This window comes from Dromiciops gliroides, chromosome 3, assembly GCF_019393635.1.
Source record: "Dromiciops gliroides isolate mDroGli1 chromosome 3, mDroGli1.pri, whole genome shotgun sequence".
Classification (NCBI taxonomy): Eukaryota; Metazoa; Chordata; class Mammalia; order Microbiotheria; family Microbiotheriidae; genus Dromiciops; species Dromiciops gliroides.
The window spans coordinates 584,099,304-584,118,673 of record NC_057863.1 but is presented as its reverse complement, the minus strand read 5'-3'; the positions used below and the strand labels follow the sequence as shown (position 1 = coordinate 584,118,673).

Genomic DNA, 19,370 nt, shown 5'->3' with positions numbered 1-19,370 from the left:
TGCGGAGTCACGGCCTCCCTGGTGGTCTGCGCTAGCTGTAGGGTGTTTAGTGAGGGTCCCTACTATGCTGCCCAGACTCCTCACTTGCCTAGGGGCCTGCTGGTTTGCAGGAGGGTGGAGCCTCACTGGTAGATTGCTCCAGGCTCAGAGCCCTGCTTCAGGCTCCCTGCTGTGAGCCTAGATGCTGCTGCTATTGCTATTGCTGCTGCTCTTGGTCTTCACTTTCCTCCCACTGGGGTAAGACAGACCATTCCTGCTGGGCTGGTTGGCTGCTTCTGTGCTCCTGGAAAGATTCATAGGCAGTTTTATATTGGCTTGGAGGAGAAATTTGGGAGAGCCCCAGAGGGTTCCTTCCTCACTCCATCATCTTGTCACCAGAAGGGCTAATATATATTATTAACATTTCTCCATCACTTTCTTAAGTCTCGACCATAAGGTTAAACTCAAATAGAAATGGCCCATATGACTGCATATTGATTTAGAAAACTATTTTATGATTTATATCATCATATTTTATTTATTTTGTTTTACATTTCCTATTTACATTTTAACCTGATTTCTCCTTGCACTCTTATACCTGATGCTGACGATGGTCTAGTCAATCAAAAAAGAAATAAAGTCCTAATTTGTAGCAGTTGCTGATTTCCATGGTGTAAATGCTCACTCTGAAAATTTGATAATCAGTTCTCACTAATTAAGCTGGCTTTAACACTCCCTGGATGTCAGATCCCATCCCAAATTGATTAAAAAAACTGGACTGGGAGCACGGTGAAATCTGAATTCACATTTTACCCCTGACCCTCAATAGCTTTGTGACTTTAGGCAAATCATTTAATCTTGTTCAGCCTTAGGCCTCATATTTGTACAATAGGGATAGTAAGAATACTTCCCTAATGGGTTTGTCAGGATCAAATGAGATGATATATCCATGGTGCTTTGCCACACTCAAAATACTATATAAAGCAAACCAATTATTAACAAGTAGGCAGCAACCATTTATTAACTGCTTATTACATGCAAAGCCTTGGAATGCAAATATAAAAAAAAGAAAAAAAAACAGTGTCTGCTTTCAAGTAGTTTACATTCCATGTGGGAAAAGAACCCACAAATGGGAGCTGAAAAGGAGAATGGTGGGAAACAAATGGTTAATTGCTGGCCTGCGTCCATCCACCTAAAAGGACCCAAGAAACTCATCAGTGAGAGAAGTAGGCTGACATGATGGTAGGACGATCCAGGGTAGAGGATCCCAGGATCTGAGGGAAGTTCCAGGGTGAGAGGGAGGTGAGTGATAGTGACAACGGAACCCTGAGAATTATTATTATCATGGCAAACATTTATATAGGCCATCCGAAGAGTCTTAGTCTAATTTTAAGCTGTACTTGTTTGGAATCAGACACCCTGTATTGTGGTTTAAAGTTGTCAAAATACATGTTTTATCCATTTTCATTATAACTTTATATTATAATAACAATGTTTTCTTGATTTTCATATGGCATTCTGTCCATTCTCAACATCATGGGTCAGGTGACCATAGGACCAGGGTAATTCAAGGTTTACTAAGGTGTATCAAGAGTACTCTATTTTTCAGAAGTGAGTTAATGAGAAAAACTGGTCTGGGGAGAGGAAGGGAATAGGTATTTATATAGTACCTATTTTACCAGGCACCATGCTATATGTTTTACAAATATTATCTCATTTGAGACTCATAACAATCCTGTGAAGTTAGTGCTGTTATCATTTCCATTTTACAGTAAAGGAAATGAAGGCAAATGGGTCAAGTGACTTGCCCAGCATCATACAGCTAATAAATATCTGAGGGTGGATTTGAACTTAAGTCTGCCTGACTCCAGGCCCAATGTTCTATCTGCTATGCTACCTGTTTTGCCTCGGTTCCTCTGGGAGGAGAGAGGGCAAATGAGCAGAGTGTGGTGGCAGCAGCAGTAGAGAGTGGTGAATGAAAACTAAGAAAATGAGTATTGAAGAGAAAAGTAGCAAAGGAATAGCAATAATATAGTCAGGAACGAGAAACTGAGAGCTTCTGATAGGGCTGGATCAGTGAACTGATTTGGGGCCATTTGTCCTAGGTTTTATTGCAGGTACAAACATTCTTCATTTGTTGTTCTGGTGCATGAAAATCCTTATGAGAGGGACCGAGAAAGAATGACAAGAACGAACTCATGAAATTCCCTCAGGTGAGGGAAAGTAAGGCACAATTCAGGTTGAAAATTTGGCCTCCTCTGGATGCTCTTGAATTTGTCAAAGTCCCTCCTAGAATGTAGTACCAAACATGTAATGGTCTAGAAGGATTTGGGCCCAAGAGATTCCATTCATTCCACCTGGAGGAAGCTATGTGGAACAATGTATAGAGTACAGGACCTGAAGTTAGAAAGACCTAAGTTCAAATCCAGCCTCAGATACTTACTAAGCCATGTAATCCTGGGCAAGCCACTTCACCTCTATTTGCCTCAGTTCCCTCAACTGTAAAATGAAGACAAAAAAGCACCTACATCAGGATTATTATGAGGATCAAATGAGAGAACTTGTATTTAGCACAGTGCCTGGCACATAGTAGGCACTTAATAAAGAACTCAAGTTGAGGCTTGGATGAATGAAGTTATTAGGTACTAATGGAATTGGCAGATGTGTTTGTAGGTCTGGTGATCTTTAAAAAGTCTTGTCAATCAGGAGAAATGTTATGGTATCTGAGAAGCCAGAGGCCTAGATTTTTTTTTTAAGTAGGGAAGATATCTCATTCTTCAATCTATAAGCTAGTGAGTTGTGTTTCTTTTCTTGACAAAATTCTAGGATGTGCTTTGAAAAGATAGTCCTTTCAAAAAATTAAACAGAACATTGATCTCTAAGACCCAGAATGGGTCCATCAGAAATAGATTATTCCAGACAAACCTTATTTCCATTTTTGATAAGTTTACTTGAATGAAATGCTACAGTCAGTCATTGAACATCTATCGATCACTAACTATGTGTGAGGCACATAGCGCCTGTGCTTGGCACAACACTAAATATGAAAAAGGTAGTTCCTACCCTCAAGTGGTTTACAGTCTAATGGGGGAATAAAACACATATGGAAGCCAAAAAGTGGAGATGGGGGGAGATAACCAGCATACTATACTTAGATTTCAGAAAAGGTGTTTTTTTTGTTGTTGTTGTTGCAAGGCAGTGAGGGTTAAGTGACTTGCCCAGGGTCACACAGTAAGTATCAAGTGTTTGAGGTCAGATTTGAACTCAGGTCCTCCTGAATCCAGGGCTGGTGCTTTATCCACTGCACCACCTAGCTGTTCCCTAGAAAAGTATTTGACAACATTTTGCATGACAGGTGCAAAGATGTAAGCTAAGTGATGAAAAGTTTGGTAGCTTCAGAACAAACTGAATAACAAAATATAGGCTAGTAATTAATGGATTGATAACAATCTGGAAGCAGGTCTCCAGTTGATTGAACCAAGGATGACAGAAAGCTAGGTTTGATAGCTGGGTCAGGATCCATTAAGGTCATTTAAAAGCTAACGATAAAACAAATTCCCCAAAATAAAATATAACAGAAATAAATGTAAGTGACTACAATGGCTAAAGCTACTGTACAAGTTCAGGATAGAATGTACAAGTTCATCTAGAAAAGATCTGAGAACTTTAGGGTTTTATAATTTGGTCTATGCAATTCAAGTAACAAATAAACCCAGTGATCATAAGCCCTAATTGTAGATTAGATTTTTTTGAGGCCAACATATCTCCTGAAAATGTCAACTTACAAACTGACGTATCACAAAAGCAGTGTCCAAGCAGAAGGTTCAGTGATCCCTAAGTTTCAAACAATACTGCTAGAAGAAGGCATATTACACAGTGGTCAAATTCACATACTTTCATAAACCCCATAAAATACCTTAGAATAGTAAGTGAGACAACTCAAAATCCAAAATGCCGGCTACCTCATTTATAGTCCATATTAGATGTTATCTCCTGAACCAGATGGGCCCATCCCCATGATGCCAGGTCATGGGACTGATAGTACAGTTAGGCAATGGCTACTCCCTATCTCAAAGAAATGAACCAATATCATAGGTTTTTCCCTTTCCACCAGAATGAACCAAAGTCTGATTCTATTTCCTTCAGGGTAACTGATTCTTCCACTTCCCTTGGCTTCCACTAGTGCTTAGATTTACCATGAAGTGGTAGTAAGCTAGCCCTCATCTAGCACTGGTCCAGTCAGGTCTATTTATCTCCATGTATCTAGGAGCTATTTCCTCTTACCTATGCTAACCCCTGACCCTCTTTCTAGAGAATACGCGGACAATACCTCGGCGGATCTCCTTGGTCTTGATGCTATAAACAATTGGGTTTACCACAGGTGGAAAGAAGAGGTAAATATTGGCCATGGTAGGTTGTAGCAAAGAGGGGAGGTGTCGCCCAAAGCGGTGCACCATGGACAAGCCAATCATGGGTACATAGTATACAAGTACAGCGCAGACATGTGAGCCACAAGTATTGAGGGCCTTCCACCGACCCTCTCCAGAGGCAATACCCAATACTGTGCGAAGGATGAGCATGTAGGAGACCACAATAAGTAGGAAGTCTAGCCCAAATGTGGAAATTACAATGAAAAGTCCATAGATGTTGTTGATGGAGGTATCAGCACATGGTAGGTGGACAAGGTTAGGGTGTAGGCAGTAGGAATGGGAGAGGGTATTGTGTCCACAGAAAGGCAGACGTTGGAGTAGGACAGGTAGTGGGGCCATGAGTAGCACACTCTTGAGTCCAATTGTAGCACCTATTGAAATGATTCGAGTCAAAGTCAGTATGACTGTATAGCGCAGTGGGCTATAGATGGCCACAAAGCGGTCCATGGACATGGCCAGCAGGATACCTGACTCCATGATGGAGAAGGAGTGTATAGAGAACATCTGGAGCAGGCAGACGTTGAAGTCAATCTCAGTTGCATCAAAGAGGAAAATTCCCAACACAGTGGGAAGTGTAGAAGCAGATATGCCAAGCTCAGCAAGGGCCAGCATGGCTAGGAATAGGTACATGGGTTGGTGTAAAGTAGGATTCATATGGATGACATGGAGGATGGTCCCATTTCCAAGGAATATGATGACATACATAAGGCAAAAAGGGATGGCGATCCAGATGTGTTCAGCCTCCATCCCAGGGATGCCAGCCAAGATGAATGTTTCAGGTGTGAACCCCATTATCAGACCAGAGCCATTATTAGTCTGCATTATGGAACCTTGCGCTACAGGAATAGTTTCACCTAATGAATAAGAAACAAAGTGCCAGTCAGTTTAAAACAATGGAGAGAGCTCCCTGGGGACAAGGCTCAGGACTGGGCATTGGAGAAACTACTGGAAAAGAGGAGGCACATTCCTTACCCTTTGGAAACTTCAGATCTTATTGGAGAAACAAGATCCTTACTTTTGGGAAGCCTTTTGGTCTGATGGGAAAGATGAGGTCTTGATATACAGAGAACATCAAGTATCATGAGGGAGAAGTGGGCTTTGTTCACAAGGATCTGATGATCTGAACTAGACCCTCTAGAGCTACATAGGACATGAGCAAAGGGGTACACCTTGAGGGCCTGCAATATTTGGAGGAACTATATAAACCATGGAGTTCATCAGTAAAATCTTCCTTGAGGAAATGAGAATGCAAGGAAAGAGAAGAATGTGACTTGACAATGAAGATTAGTAGGTGTTCAAATAATCAGTTACCAAATCCTGCTGATTTTACCATTGTAACATCTCTTATATTCTCTTACCCCATCTGACACAGCAGAGCCCTCCTTCTACCTTTCCATAATTTGTATACCTTACTTGTTTCCATATACTTTAAGCTCCAGAGACACTGCCTGTTCCTCTCACAAGAAAGTCTGTCTCCCAACATTGGCTTTCCCTGATGCCTATAATGTTCTCCCTCATCTCCACCTCCTGTCTTCTCTAGCTTCCTTCAAGTTTTACCTAAAGTCCCACCTTACACAAGAAAACTTTCCCTGTTCTCCTTAATTTCAGTGTCTTTCCTCTGAGACTTTCCCCAATTTATCTTGGACATATTTTGTTTGAACATAGTTTACATATTGTCTCTCCCATTACAATGTAAGGTCCTTTAGGTCAGAGACTGTTTTTTTGTCTTTCTTTGTATCCCTACTGCTTAGCAAAGTGTTCTTGTTCCATTGTCTCATCTGCATTCTACTCTTTGTGACCCTATTTGGGGTTTTCTTGACAGAGATACTGAAGTGGTTTGCCATTTCCTTCTCTGGCTCATTTTACAGATGAGGAAACTGAAGCAAATAGGAATTTGAATTCAGGTCTTCCTGATTCCAAGCCTGACACTCTATCCACTGTGCCACTTAGGTGCCTTGCATAGCACATAGTAGGTACTTAATAAATGCATATTTGTGGACTGATAAAAGTAATACTAGCAAGTTCTTTGTATAGGGTAGAATACTTGCCAAAGAACTTTCTCATTCTATTTGATCTTCACATAACTATGAAGGAAGGAGAAAGAGCTTTTCTTTTCATCATAAGAAAAGGAAATTGAGAACTGTGGAAATTAGTGACTTTCCACAAGGCCATGGAGTAATTTAATTGCAGAGTAATGACTAAAACCTAACTCTTCAGCCTCCCTTCCAGACCCCTTCTTGAGATTTACACTGTACTTGTAGATTCATCTTTCTCCACCTGTCTCTAGATTGAATGGAGGAAAATTAATTCTCTTTAATAAGAATGAGGTAAAGATCAAATTTTTGGAGGCTAGAGTTGGACACAGGAACTGGGGGCTACATCTGAGAATGGGATTACTGTTAGACTGAGGACTGGGGCAGGGGTTGGTGATGGAGCTAAATTGAGGGCTATGGCTAGTGTCAGGAACTGGTACCATGCAATGGGAATGGGGTGGGGGTCATGGGCTCATGTTCAAGGAAATGGGTAAAGTCAAGATTATCTTACATTTGCATAGGCTTTTACATTGTGCAAAAACATTTCCACATGTTACTCCTTTGAGCCTCACAACAACCCTGAAACATAAGTAGGGATGGGTGGGTATTATTAACCTCATTGTAAACATGAGGAAACAGAGTTTCAGAGGGTTTAAATTATTTGCTCAGGGAAGCATAACTAATAAGTTTCAGAGGCAGGATGTAAAGGCAGGTCTTAACCAACTCTTGAGTACAGTGGTCTTTTGACTATATTGTGAAATAGAACTGGGGCTGGAGTCAAGGGTCTTGCCTTACTGAAAAGTCTGAAGTCATCTAATGTGAACTCCTTTATCTTTTTCTCTTTCATACCTCAAAGACTTCTCTTTTTTCATCTCCCATCATTGTTCCCTTATCTTCTATTTCACATGATAAATTCCTTCCCAAGGCTAATCCCTCTACCTGTCTTAGATCCCATCTTGTTTTCTCTGAAGACTTCCACCAGCAATCATATCCTCTCTCATGTTTATTCAATCTTTCCATGGCCATCTGGTCATTTTTCCTTAAATTTTTCACCAATAAATTATAAAGATTAAGAACTTACCCATGACCCTCCAAGCTATTATCTTAGCTCTCCCTCTCTTCACTATGTTAGAGAGTATACCATATTCCCTGCCTATACTTCCTTCCCACCCATTTAGTCTTCAGTCCTGTGTAACTTGGTTTCCATCTCCATCATTACATAAGACTGCTCTCTGTGATATCACTTAGGAACTTCTAATCACCAAATCCAATAACCTTTTCTCAGACCTTATCCTCCCCAATCTCTCTCCAGCATTTGCTACTGTTGACAACCCTCTTTCTGCTGCATGCTCTTTTTTTCCTTCCCCTTCTTTTTATCATAACTCTATGCAGTCTTCTTTGATAATTCATCTTCTATCTCTTGGGTCCTATTCAATTCAATAAACATTTAATAATAGCTTACTATTTTCTAAGTATACTATGAAAGAGTGATACAAAGAGAAAACAAACCCCTTACTTCAGGGAGGTTATATTCTATATCTTTACATTTTTATGAGGGTATTCTATTTTAAGATTCACTCCACAGATGTTTTTATTCTTCTCTTTCTATACCCTTTATTTGGTGATTCCAAACTTTTTTATGGTTCTAATTATCCGCTATATGAAGATGGTTTAAAAATTTCTCTATTCAGTCCTAATTTCTCCCCTGAGTTTTTGCCCTGAATCTTCAGCTTCCTACTGTCCCTCCAGCACCCTAGATTCAACATGATTAAAATGAAACACATTGTCTTCCCCTCAAAACCTGCCCCTCTTCCCAATTTCTCTAATTATATTGTAGTACCAAAATCCCCACCATGCCACTCACCCAGGCTCAAAACCTTGGAGTCATCCATGGGTTGTGAAAAATTTTACCTCTAAAATACCTTTCATATCTGTCTCATTCTTTCTGCTTCTATTGTCACAGCCCTGTTCAGGCCCAAATCACCTATCTTCTGTGCTATTTTAAGAGCCTCATATCTTTTGAGCTAGCCTCTACAATCCTGCCTCTTACCCAATAAATTTTCCAAGTAATCTTCCTAATGCCTAGAGCTGACGATTTAACTTTCCAGCTCAAAACTCTCTAGGGGCCCTCTATTTTTATCCTATGGATAGCATAAAAAAATCATCCCCCCCAAAAAGCCCCAAATTTAAAGTCTTCCCAGATATGAATCCAAGCTGACTTTCCAGCCTGATATTATACTACCACACTTCAGACCACTATATCTTCTATTCACACTGCGGCTCATTTTTCTTGGAGCCCATCCTGCTCTCTCTCACCTCTCTGATTTTGTATAGGCTGCCTTCCAAGTCTAAAACACATTTGACTTACTCTGCCTACTGAGCCCCCTTTTCCCCTCAAAGCCTCAGGTCAAGTATTACCTCCTTTGGGTAGCCATTCCTCATCCCATCAGCTTAAAATGGTTTTTCCTTTCTCATATTTTTATGGTGTTTGGGTCTGAACCTATTTTTTTTTACTCCCATTCAATTCTACCTTGTATTAGACTTATTGTGAATATTTTTTACTACCAGATACTTTGGTACCTGGTAACCTCCCTAAGGCCATGGGTTCTGTCTTTTTTTTCACTTCTACCCCTAGAATTAAGTAGAAGGCATTTCACATAGTAGACATTAATACATTTTTATTGAATTAAAGGATACATGAATGAATGATACTGGTACTCAAATATTTACCATGATCAAAGAGGCAAATTCAGCTTCTTTGGGGGTTGAGAGACATCTCATCCATGCTGCTTCATACCTGACATCTCCTTCTTTCTGGACATGTGAGGTGGGCCTCTACAGATTCTTAAATGAGCTGAGTGAAGACCCACCTGGGCAGCTTAGGCACTGTGGCAGTAATGATGGAGAGAGGAGGAAGTCCTTTGAGGAATAATTATCCATTTAGTAACTATTTTCTTCTGCACTGATTTAAGTAGCCCTCTGGAAATTCCTGAGAGACTAGAAGCCAAAATCGTCACCAGGACAATGGCCTAGAAAGAAATCAGTCATCAGTGACCTTAGGCACATCACTTAATCTTTATGTAACTTAGACTAGATGATCTTGAATGTGATTTGTAGCCTTAAAAGTTTTGTTAGTTTAAGAAAACTGACAGATGCCTAATGGACATCAAGCAGTGAGTCCAAAAGAAACTGGATATCTTCTGCCTCTCTTTTCTCCCTTTTCTCTAGGATTTCTTGAAAAAGAAAGGCACCTTCATAACCACTTTGGAAAGTAATTTGGAGTTATGCTAAAAAGTGACTAAGAGATCCAATTGCTAGGCATGTATTCCAGTGAAGTTAAAAGTAGAAAAAAAAGATCTTTTACACATAAAAAACTATTCAGAACCATACTTTGTTCTTTTTTATTATAGCAAAGAACTGGAAAAACAGATGCCCATAAATTCTACCAAGGCTAAACAAATTGTGTTATATGAAAGTAATATTACTGTGCCACAATGAATTGTTTCAAAGAAGTTAGAATAGTGTGGCAATACAAATGGACAGATTCATAATGAAGATAGCAATATCAGGAAATAATATACATAACAATGAAAATAAATGTAGAAAATAAAATGAAATTAAATGCTGCATAATTATAATGATCAAAATTGGACCCAAAGGATAGATGAAACAATGTACCTGCCTTTCCTTAATGAAGAGTTGGGAGACTATAGATGTAGTATATTTCTTATACTGTTAGTCATGGTCAATGTAGCATTTGGTTTTACTGAATGACTTTTTTCCTCCTTTTTTCCTAATCTTTGTTAAAAGGTAAAAGGTTCTTTCCATGTTGGGGAGGGTATTTTCAGAAATGAATTTGATATTTTAAAAAAGGATCACTAAACATAAAACTATGATAACCAACAAATATGACTGTCTTGGAGTAAAGAGAAAGAGAGAGAGAGAGAGAGAGAGAGAGAGAGAGAGAGAGAGAGAGAATGACCCAACAATCCATATAGGATCAACTAAATGTATAAAAATGCTCATTGTCCAAATGACACTATTCGACTGTATCATCAGTCCATTAAGTTAGTTCAACACTATATGTACTTGAGACAGACACTATTTACAAATAGGAAACTGGACTCAGAAATCATTAGGAGGAAGAAAGCAGGTGACTAGGACACTCTTTTTTTTTGTTTGTTTGTTTTTTTGTTGTTTGTTTGTTTTTGTGGGGCAATGGGGGTTAAGTGACTTGCCCAAGGTCACACAGCTAGTAAGTGTCTGAGGCCGGATTTGAACTCAGGTACTCCTGAATCCAGGGCCGGTGCTTTATCCACTGTGCTACCTAGCTGCCCCTGACTAGGACACTCTTACGCTTCCATGTGATTGCAAATCTCGATGTACCACAGTCTCCAAAGAATCAAACATGAAGGTGACTCCAATGTCAATGGAGACCTGTGTGGAAGATACAATAGATAGGCTACAGCATATTTCCAGTAATGATCTACACACAAGAAGTGGCCTAAGAAATATCATTCAGTAAAATATGATCATAAAAGTAGGTGTCATTTTAGCAAATCTGATTGGCGTCAGGTGGTACCTTAGAGTTGTTTTAATTTGTATCTCTCTAATCAATAGTGATTTAGAACATTTTTTCATATGGGAATAGATAGCTTTGATTTCTTCATCAGAAAACTGCCTGTTCATATCCTTTGACCATTTCTCAATTGGGGAACGACTTGGATTCATATAAATTTGATTTAGTTCCCTATATATTTTAGAAATGAGGCCTTTATCAGAGGTACTGGCCATAAATATTGTTTCCCAGTTTTCTGTATCCCTTCTAATTTTGGATGTATTGCTTCTGTTTGTACAAAAACTTTTTAATTTAATGTAATCAAAGTCAACAATTTTGCATTTCATAATATTCTCTATCTCTTGTTTGGTCATAAACTGCTCTCCTTTCCAAAGATCTGAAAGGTAGACTATTCCTTTTTCTCCTAATTTGCTTATGGTATCACCTCTTATGTCTAAATCATGTACCCATTTTGACCTTATTTTAGTATAAGGTGTCAAATGTTGGTCTATGCCTAATTTCTGCCATACTATCTTCCAATTTTCCCAGCAATTTTTGTCAAATACTGAATTCCTATCTCAGAAGCTGGGGTCTTTGGGTTTATCAAACAGTACATTACTAATGTCATTTACTACTATGTCTCCTGTGCCTAACCTATTCCATTGGTCCTCAACTCTATTTCTTAGCCAGCACCAGATAGTTTTGATGACTGCCGCTTTATAGTAGAGATCCAGATTTGGTCCATGTAGAGTTTTTAAGAAAATAGAAAATCCTTAGAGAATCTAGCCAGTAGTACCACTAGTAGATGTGTTGTCAGAAAAGAAAATAAGCAAATGGGCTTGTTAGAAGCCTAACAAGCAAAAATCTTAATATTAATTTAATAGTATTAATTATTTTCTCTAGAGAATCAACATCAAGGTGGAAAGCATGCTTCCCATTTGGTCAAAAGCAGTTATAGAATCTTTTTTTTTTTCTCTTTCTTTTTTAAAAAACAGAACAAAATTTCAGAGTTTACAAATCCTCTTATTCCTCCCCCCCCTTTCTTTTATTTGAAGGAAACCCTTTATTTTCCAAGTGTAGAGAACTGGAAAGGTCATTTCAAGAACAAACCTACTATCTTCCTGAAGTAATAACTCCACCTTGTGGCATTTCAAGAAATTATCAGTGAAGTTGATATTCTAAAAACCTTATTGCCAGCATAAATGATTTTGATGGAGGAGTACAAAATGCTAAGATTTCATTCCATTTTGGGGGAAATAGCTAGCTCTTGAATTAGTCCATTCATGTTTATTAAATGCCTTCTAATTGCAAAGGTACTGTGCTTCTTTCATGTTGCTTTTTGCTGATTCTGTGTTCTGGTCCATTAGAGAATTTAGATTTGAAAGGGAATGTAGAGGTCATCAAATCTCTCTTCTCTCACCTCACCCCCATTTTAAATGTTAACAGACCTAGAAACACTGAGTGTCTTATTCAAGGTTACACAGGAAGTAACAAAGCATAAGAACTTTGATTTGAACCCAAGTTCTCTGATTAAATATACTGCTTTTTTGCCACACCATTTGAATATCTCACAAGATTTGTGGCGAAATCATTGATTCCTAGATTCTTGCCTTTCTGATAAGGCCAGCACAGTTTCTGACAGTGGGGCTCTACCATTTAGACATTCAGATTTTGAGTTGGAAATTATGACCCCAAGTAACTCTTTTTTTTTTTTTTTGCCAGAACCATGGCATCCCCTACTAATATCAAAGCATAGTTTTGTCTAGGAGTCTAAAGAAAGTAAAAGGGTCCTTAATTCTGCCTGGCTTTTCCTTCTTCTCATGAGGTCATCTGGCTCCCTTGTCCATGGTCAGCATCTCTAAGATAAACTGGGGAGGGTAGTGTGAACCATCCTATGTGGCTGTGTGGATATACAGGTTTCACCCTTCCAGGGAACACCTGCTTTGAAGTCTATAGTCTAACTAAACTCTGTGAATGTCTCAAAATATTCCCTGGTGGATCTGTCTGCCACTTTTTATAAGATTTAAATCAGTCTTTATGGGAGTTAATCTCCCTTGGCTCCCAGGAAAACAGAACCCAGGAAGCCTAAGGAGAATCTTACCCAACATGAAATCTGCAAAATTATGCGTAGATAAATGAGTAGCCAGACTGTAAGAAAATACATTTATTAGTGTGCTAAGGAAGAACTGTAGCAATAAGTGCAATTTTAACTTCTTAGGATAAAACTTGGATTTTTATAGCTTTTTATGCCACCTTGGAGTACAGAGCCAATCAGTGACATTTTGTGGCAGAATGGAAACGGGGTGAATGTGTAAAGCTTGGGATCATAGAAGTTGTGGTCTAGGTTAGATTTATTCCTGTGGGAAATTCATTTCTCTGAGGTTAGTCTTAATGTGAATTACCTGTATTGGAAGGAAATCTGTAAGATGGTAAAAGCCTTTTTAAAAATAGGATCATTCTATAATCAGGAAGATCGGAGTTCAAAGCCAACTTCAGCCACTTAAGAGCTGTGTGACTTTGGGTAAGTCGCAACCTCTGTTTGGCTCGATTTCCTCAACTGTAAAATGGGGATAATAATAACTACTATGTAGTGTTGTTGTGAAGATCAAATGACACAATAGTTGTTAAGCAAACATACACTTAACATAGTGCCTGGCACATAATAGGCACTCTATACATGTTTATTCTCTTCTCCTTCCCTCCCCTGTATCCTGTTGTTGCCAATGGGGAGGGGAAGTAAAATACAAACTTTAGAATTCCTCTCAAAGGTTACTCTGGAAAGAATATATTTCTCCAAAACCCAGTTATTCGCTTTCTCCACATAGCCAGTCAATCGATGAGGGTTTTTTTTACCTATCAAAGAGATATATTCAAGATCCCAAACAAAGCCTTCATGATTTTAAACCTTGATACATTTTCCCCACCCCGAGTCAATGTCATCTGCAGATGTCATTGTACCCATCAAGGAAGCATAATTCATGTCCCAAAGCCCATACTACACACAGAGGTGACTCAAATGCAGGAGTGCTATCCTGGGACAAGTATAGGGGGACCACAGGGAAGGAAGCTACACATTAGGGGTTCAGGCTAGGAGCAGCCCTCAGCACTTTATCCCCAGACTATTGTAATAGCCTTCTTCTTGGTCCCTTTTCTCAGTTCTCTCCCCACACCAGCATATTCTCCATTTAGCTCCCAGTGTTATCTTTCTAAAGTTACCATCCATCCATATTGTCTTTTTTTTTTTTTGGTGAAGCAATTGGGGTTGTGGCTTGCCCAGGGTCACACAGCTAGTAAGTGTTAAGTGTCTGAGGCTGGATTTGAACTCATGTCCTCCTAAATCCAGGGCCGGTGCTCTATCCACTGCACCAACTAGCTTCCCCTCCTTTTTACTTTAAAGTACTACCATCAATATTTTGCTGGGCATGAGACCTTCCCTTCTATTGACCACATTAAGGTATCTCCCTTGCAATGGAATTTTTGAGTCAAAGAAGATGAACATTTTAGTCACTTTTTGTTAATTATAATTGTAAATTAGGGTTATTCCAATTCCTAGTTCCAGCAACTGTATTATTAGAGTGCTTGCATGTCTACCACAGATTGTAATGGCTTCCTATTATCTGGCCCCTTTCTACCTTTCCAGTCTTCTTATATTTTATAAACCTCCACAAAAACTAATATTAAGCAGCACTGATCTTACTATTCCTCAAAATTCCCCTCCTTCATCTTGGTGGTGCAGTAGATAAAGTACTGGGCTTAGAGTCGAGAAAAAACTGAGTATAAATCTAGCTTCAGACACTTATTAGCCATGTGACTCTGGGAAAGTAATTTATGTCTGTCTTAGTTTCTCCTAATATAAATTAGGGATAATAGCATCTACCTCTGAGGTTTGTAGTGAGAATTAAATGAGATGATATTTGTAAGGAGTTTAGCACAGTTCCTAATTTCCCTATACAATTTAAGAATACAAATAAAACCTTTATTTTTTTCTTTTAAGAAGACTTTATTAATATAATAATGGCTAATATTTACTTTTAATACACTGTTTACTTTTTAACTTTTGAAACATTTATATTTATTTTTTAAAGTAATAAACATTTTTATTTATAGTTTTGGGTCCCAATTTTTATCCCTTATTCCCTCACTCCCTTCCCTGAGGCACTAAGCAGATACAGGTTATACATGTATGATTATGTAAAACATTACCATATCAGTCATTTTGTATAAGAAAACTTGAATAAAAGAAAAAAATGAAAGTGAAAAATATCATGCTTCAGTCTGTGTTCCATTAATATCAGTTCTTTCTTCAGAGGTGGATAGTATGTTTCATCAATAGTCCTTTGGTATTGTCTTGGATCATTATATTGTTGAGAATAGTTAAGTCTTTCACAGTTCTTCAACAAATAGGATTTCTGTCTCTGTGCACAATGTTCTCTTGGTTCTGACCACTTTACTATATATCAGTTCATACAAGTCTTTTCAGGCCTTTCTGAAATCACCCTGTTTGTCATTTCTTACAGCACAATAATATTCCATCACCATCATATACCACAGCTTATTTAGCCAATTCCCAGTTGATAGGGATTCCTTTGATTTCTAATTCTTAGCCACCACAAAAAGAGCTGCTATAAATATTTTTGTACAAATAGGTTTTTTCTCTCTTTTGGAGGATGTCTTTGGCATATAAAACTAGAAGTGGTATTTCAGGATCAAAGGGTATGCACATTTCTATAGCCATTTGGGCATAGTTCAAAATTGCTTTCCAGAATGGTTGGATCTTTTCACAATTCCACCAACAGTGGATTAGCATCCCAGCTTTCCCACATCCCCTCCTCATCCAATATTTTCCATTTTTGTTTTATTTGCCACTCTGATAGGTATAAGGTGACACGTCAAAGTTGTTTTAATTTTAATTTCTCCGATTAATAGTGGTCTAGAGCATTTTTTCATATGATCTTAGATAGTTTTGATTTCTTTGTCTGAAAACTGCCTGTTCATATCCTTATTTATTTTTAAAAAGCTTATATCACAGTGGCAGCTAGGTGGCATAGTGGATAGAGCACCGGCCCTGGATTCAGGAGTACCTGAGTTCAAATCCAACCTCAGACACTTGACACTTAATAGCTGTGTGACCCTGGGCAAGTCACTTAACCCCAATTGCCTCATCCCAACACCCCCCCCCAAAAAAAAAACAAACAAAAGCTTATATCACTTTCATTTCCAAATCTCTCTCACTCTAGCTCTCCTTTCCCTTATCCTTCTAGCAAGGAATAAAAAAGAACGAGATAAAGGCAGTTCAGTAAAACACATCAGCAAAATCTTACTACAATATTATGCACAAATAATCCTTTACCTCTGCAAAGAAGGGAGGGAAGTAAGTTTTCAAAAATCTTGATGATTTTAATTATTGTGTTCTGTTTCTGATTCTGTGAAATGTTCATTTACATTACAGTAGTTGTATATATAATTTAGCTGGTTTTGCTGAGTTTACTTTGCTTAACTTTGTGTTTCACATCCTCCTGATTCTTCACATTTATTTTTCATATGACTCAGCAATATGAAAATTTATGGAGCCTCGGTGGATGGTCATCTGCTGTGTTTCCAGTTGGTATCAGCTGCATATCAGGAAGGGGTGGATGCAGTTTATCTCAAGGAAAGTACTGCTATCCATATTTTGGTATGTATGGGACCTTCATTTCTGTCTTTGACTTCCTTAGTGTATATCCCTGGCAGTAACAGCCCTGAATCAAAGGATATGAATATTTTAGTCACTTTTTAGCTCCAACAACAGTGCATTACTTTGCCTGTCTATTCACAGCCCTTCTAATATTTATTTTTACTTTTGCCAATTTGCTTGTTATGAAGTGAAAATATAGGATCTCTTTGATTTTCATTTCTTAACATAATTCCAAATTGCTTTCCAGAATGTTGGAACACTGCACATTTTTAAAAATTGTTCATCAACATTCCTATCATTTCACAGACCCTCCATCTCCAACAATGATTATTCCCATCTTTTTTCATCTTTCCAATTTTCTGAGTGTGAGATGGGGTCTTAAGATTATTTTGATTTGCATTATTCTCATTCTTGTTGATTAGGAGTAATCATTTTCACGGATTTTAATAATTCTCAAGCTGTTTTTATTCCCTGGCTTGATGCTCCTAGACATCCCCCCGAAACACATACAAGAAACAGACAAAATAGTAGGGAGAGATAGTTGATGATGAGTGGGATGGGGAGGGAAAGGAAGGTGGGTGAGGAGTTCAGGGTAAACAATTCCAAACTCTAAACCCAAGAACTCAGGAACAAAATTACCAACTCCATTCTCTCCCCAGATTATCAACTCTGCTTCTAGACCATCTCTCATAGCCATATCCAGGTAATGAATCCATGTGAAGGTGTTACCTGACAACTGATTCTGTTACTGTGGCATCCCCTTACCACCTCAGTAGCCACAGTTACTGAAGATCTGGGAAAAAAAGTTTCCACCATCAGTCTTTTGCACTGTCAAATGATAACATTGGAAATAGATACAGTTTTGTTAGTGGAAATAACATTAAAGAAGATGCATTACCGACAATTTTTTTGTTGGTACCTAAGGACTATGGGACATTTCCATCTGGGTTGCAGCCAAACCTTCCTTATGTGTTGTCTCCCCCATTAGAAAGTGAACTTCTTGAGAATAGGTATTGTTTTACTTGTTTATTTGTATCACCAACCCCTAGAACAGTTGTTTGCACATAGTAAGCACTTAATAAATGCCTTTTCATGCATTCATCCATCCCCTATCCTTCTACTCCCCACTTCTCACACACACACACACACACACACACACACACACACACACAGAAGAAGGTGGGACAATTGGTCGCAAATGCAAATGGTTTGGGTCATAACAGAGTGATTGAGTTGCCATGTTCTGAAAGGCTCTCCAGATGTCAAAATCTCAATATTTCTTACTTTTAGTAGGAAACAAAAAACAATTCTCACAAGGATGACACCAGCCTATTTGAGTATAATCCCTATGATTTTGCTGTTCCTTACCCTTAGCTAACTGTGGCCCTCTTCCTGGACAGTGTTTGTACAATAGCCCGGCGGATTTCTTTGGTCTTGATACTGTAGACAATTGGGTTGACCACAGGTGGGAGTAAAAGGTAAGCGTTGGCCATCATGACCTGCAGCAGGGGAGGCATAGGGTGCATGAAGCGATGTAACACAGAAAGACTAATCACAGGTACATAGTATGCAAGCACAGCATATATATGTGACACACATGTGTTAAGTGCCTTCCATCGGCCTTCCCTGGAGGCAATGCCCAGCACTGTTCGAAGGATCAGCACGTAGGAAACTACAATGAGCATTGAGTCCACTCCAAAGGTGAAGATGACAATGAAGAGCCCCAGGATGCTATTAGGGCGTGTGTTTCCACAAGGCAACTTGATCAAGTCCGAGTGGAGGCAGTAAGAGTGGGACAGAGTATTGTGGCCACAGAAGGGCAACCACCTTAAGAGTAAGGGCAAAGGGAGCATGAGCCCCAAGGTTTTCAGCCCAATGGCGACCCCTGTGCCAGTGATTCGAGGCAGGGTAAGGATAGCCATGTAGCGCAGTGAGTTGTAGATGGCTATGAAGCGGTCCACAGACATGGCCAGTAGGACAGCTGATTCCATCATGGTAAAGGAATGCATGAAGAACATCTGCAACAGGCAGGCTTCAAAGCTAATTTCATTGGTGCCAAAGAGGAAGATGCCCAACACAGTAGGCACTGTACATGTGGTGACACCGAGCTCAGCTGATGCCAGCATGGCCAAGAAGAGGTACATGGGCTGATGAAGGGTTTGGTCCACCTGAATTACATGGAGAATAGTGCCATTGCCCAGGAAGATGATAGCATACATCAGGCAGAAGGGAATAGCAATCTTGATGTGCTCAGCTTCCAGCCCAGGGATGCCAACCAGAATGAAGGTCTGGGGAGTGAATGCCAAGGACTTGTTGAGACCTTGCATTATAGAACTCATCCTATGGGATCAGAGTTTCATAGAAGATTATAAGTAAAATGCTAATGAGTCAGGGACTACTGTAGAAAAATCTCTTGTGGGTTCAATGTAAAGAATACTGGCTTTGGAACCATAGGCTAAGGGTTCAAATCCTGCCTCTTTCATTTAACTGATGGTATGATCTTGGATAAATTAGTGAATCTCTCTGGTTGTACAATGGTCAAATAAGAAGTTTGGATTAACTAACCACAAAGTAACATTCTGATAGGAATATGTGATCCTGTGCACTGGGTGTCCAGAGGGGGCAGGATGAAGGGAAAGGAGCAGAGAAAGCCTCATCCCAAGGCAACTAGGTAGCATGATAGATAGAATACTGGG

General features: G+C 39.1%; 2 protein-coding genes across 2 annotated transcripts; both read right to left on the bottom strand.

Annotated features, from left to right (window-relative positions):
- Positions 1-4,268: 4,268 nt before the first annotated feature.
- Positions 4,269-5,231, bottom strand: LOC122748075 (olfactory receptor 51I2-like). The gene has a single exon (XM_043993800.1). The coding sequence runs from the start codon at positions 5,229-5,231 to the stop codon at positions 4,269-4,271; it is 963 nt and encodes a 320-aa protein (XP_043849735.1).
- Positions 5,232-18,044: 12,813 nt separating this feature from the next.
- LOC122748074 (olfactory receptor 51G2-like) lies at positions 18,045-19,001 on the bottom strand. Its single transcript, XM_043993799.1, has one exon. It carries the CDS (start codon positions 18,999-19,001, stop codon positions 18,045-18,047), a length of 957 nt encoding a protein of 318 aa, XP_043849734.1.
- Between the last annotated feature and the right edge of the window lie 369 nt (positions 19,002-19,370).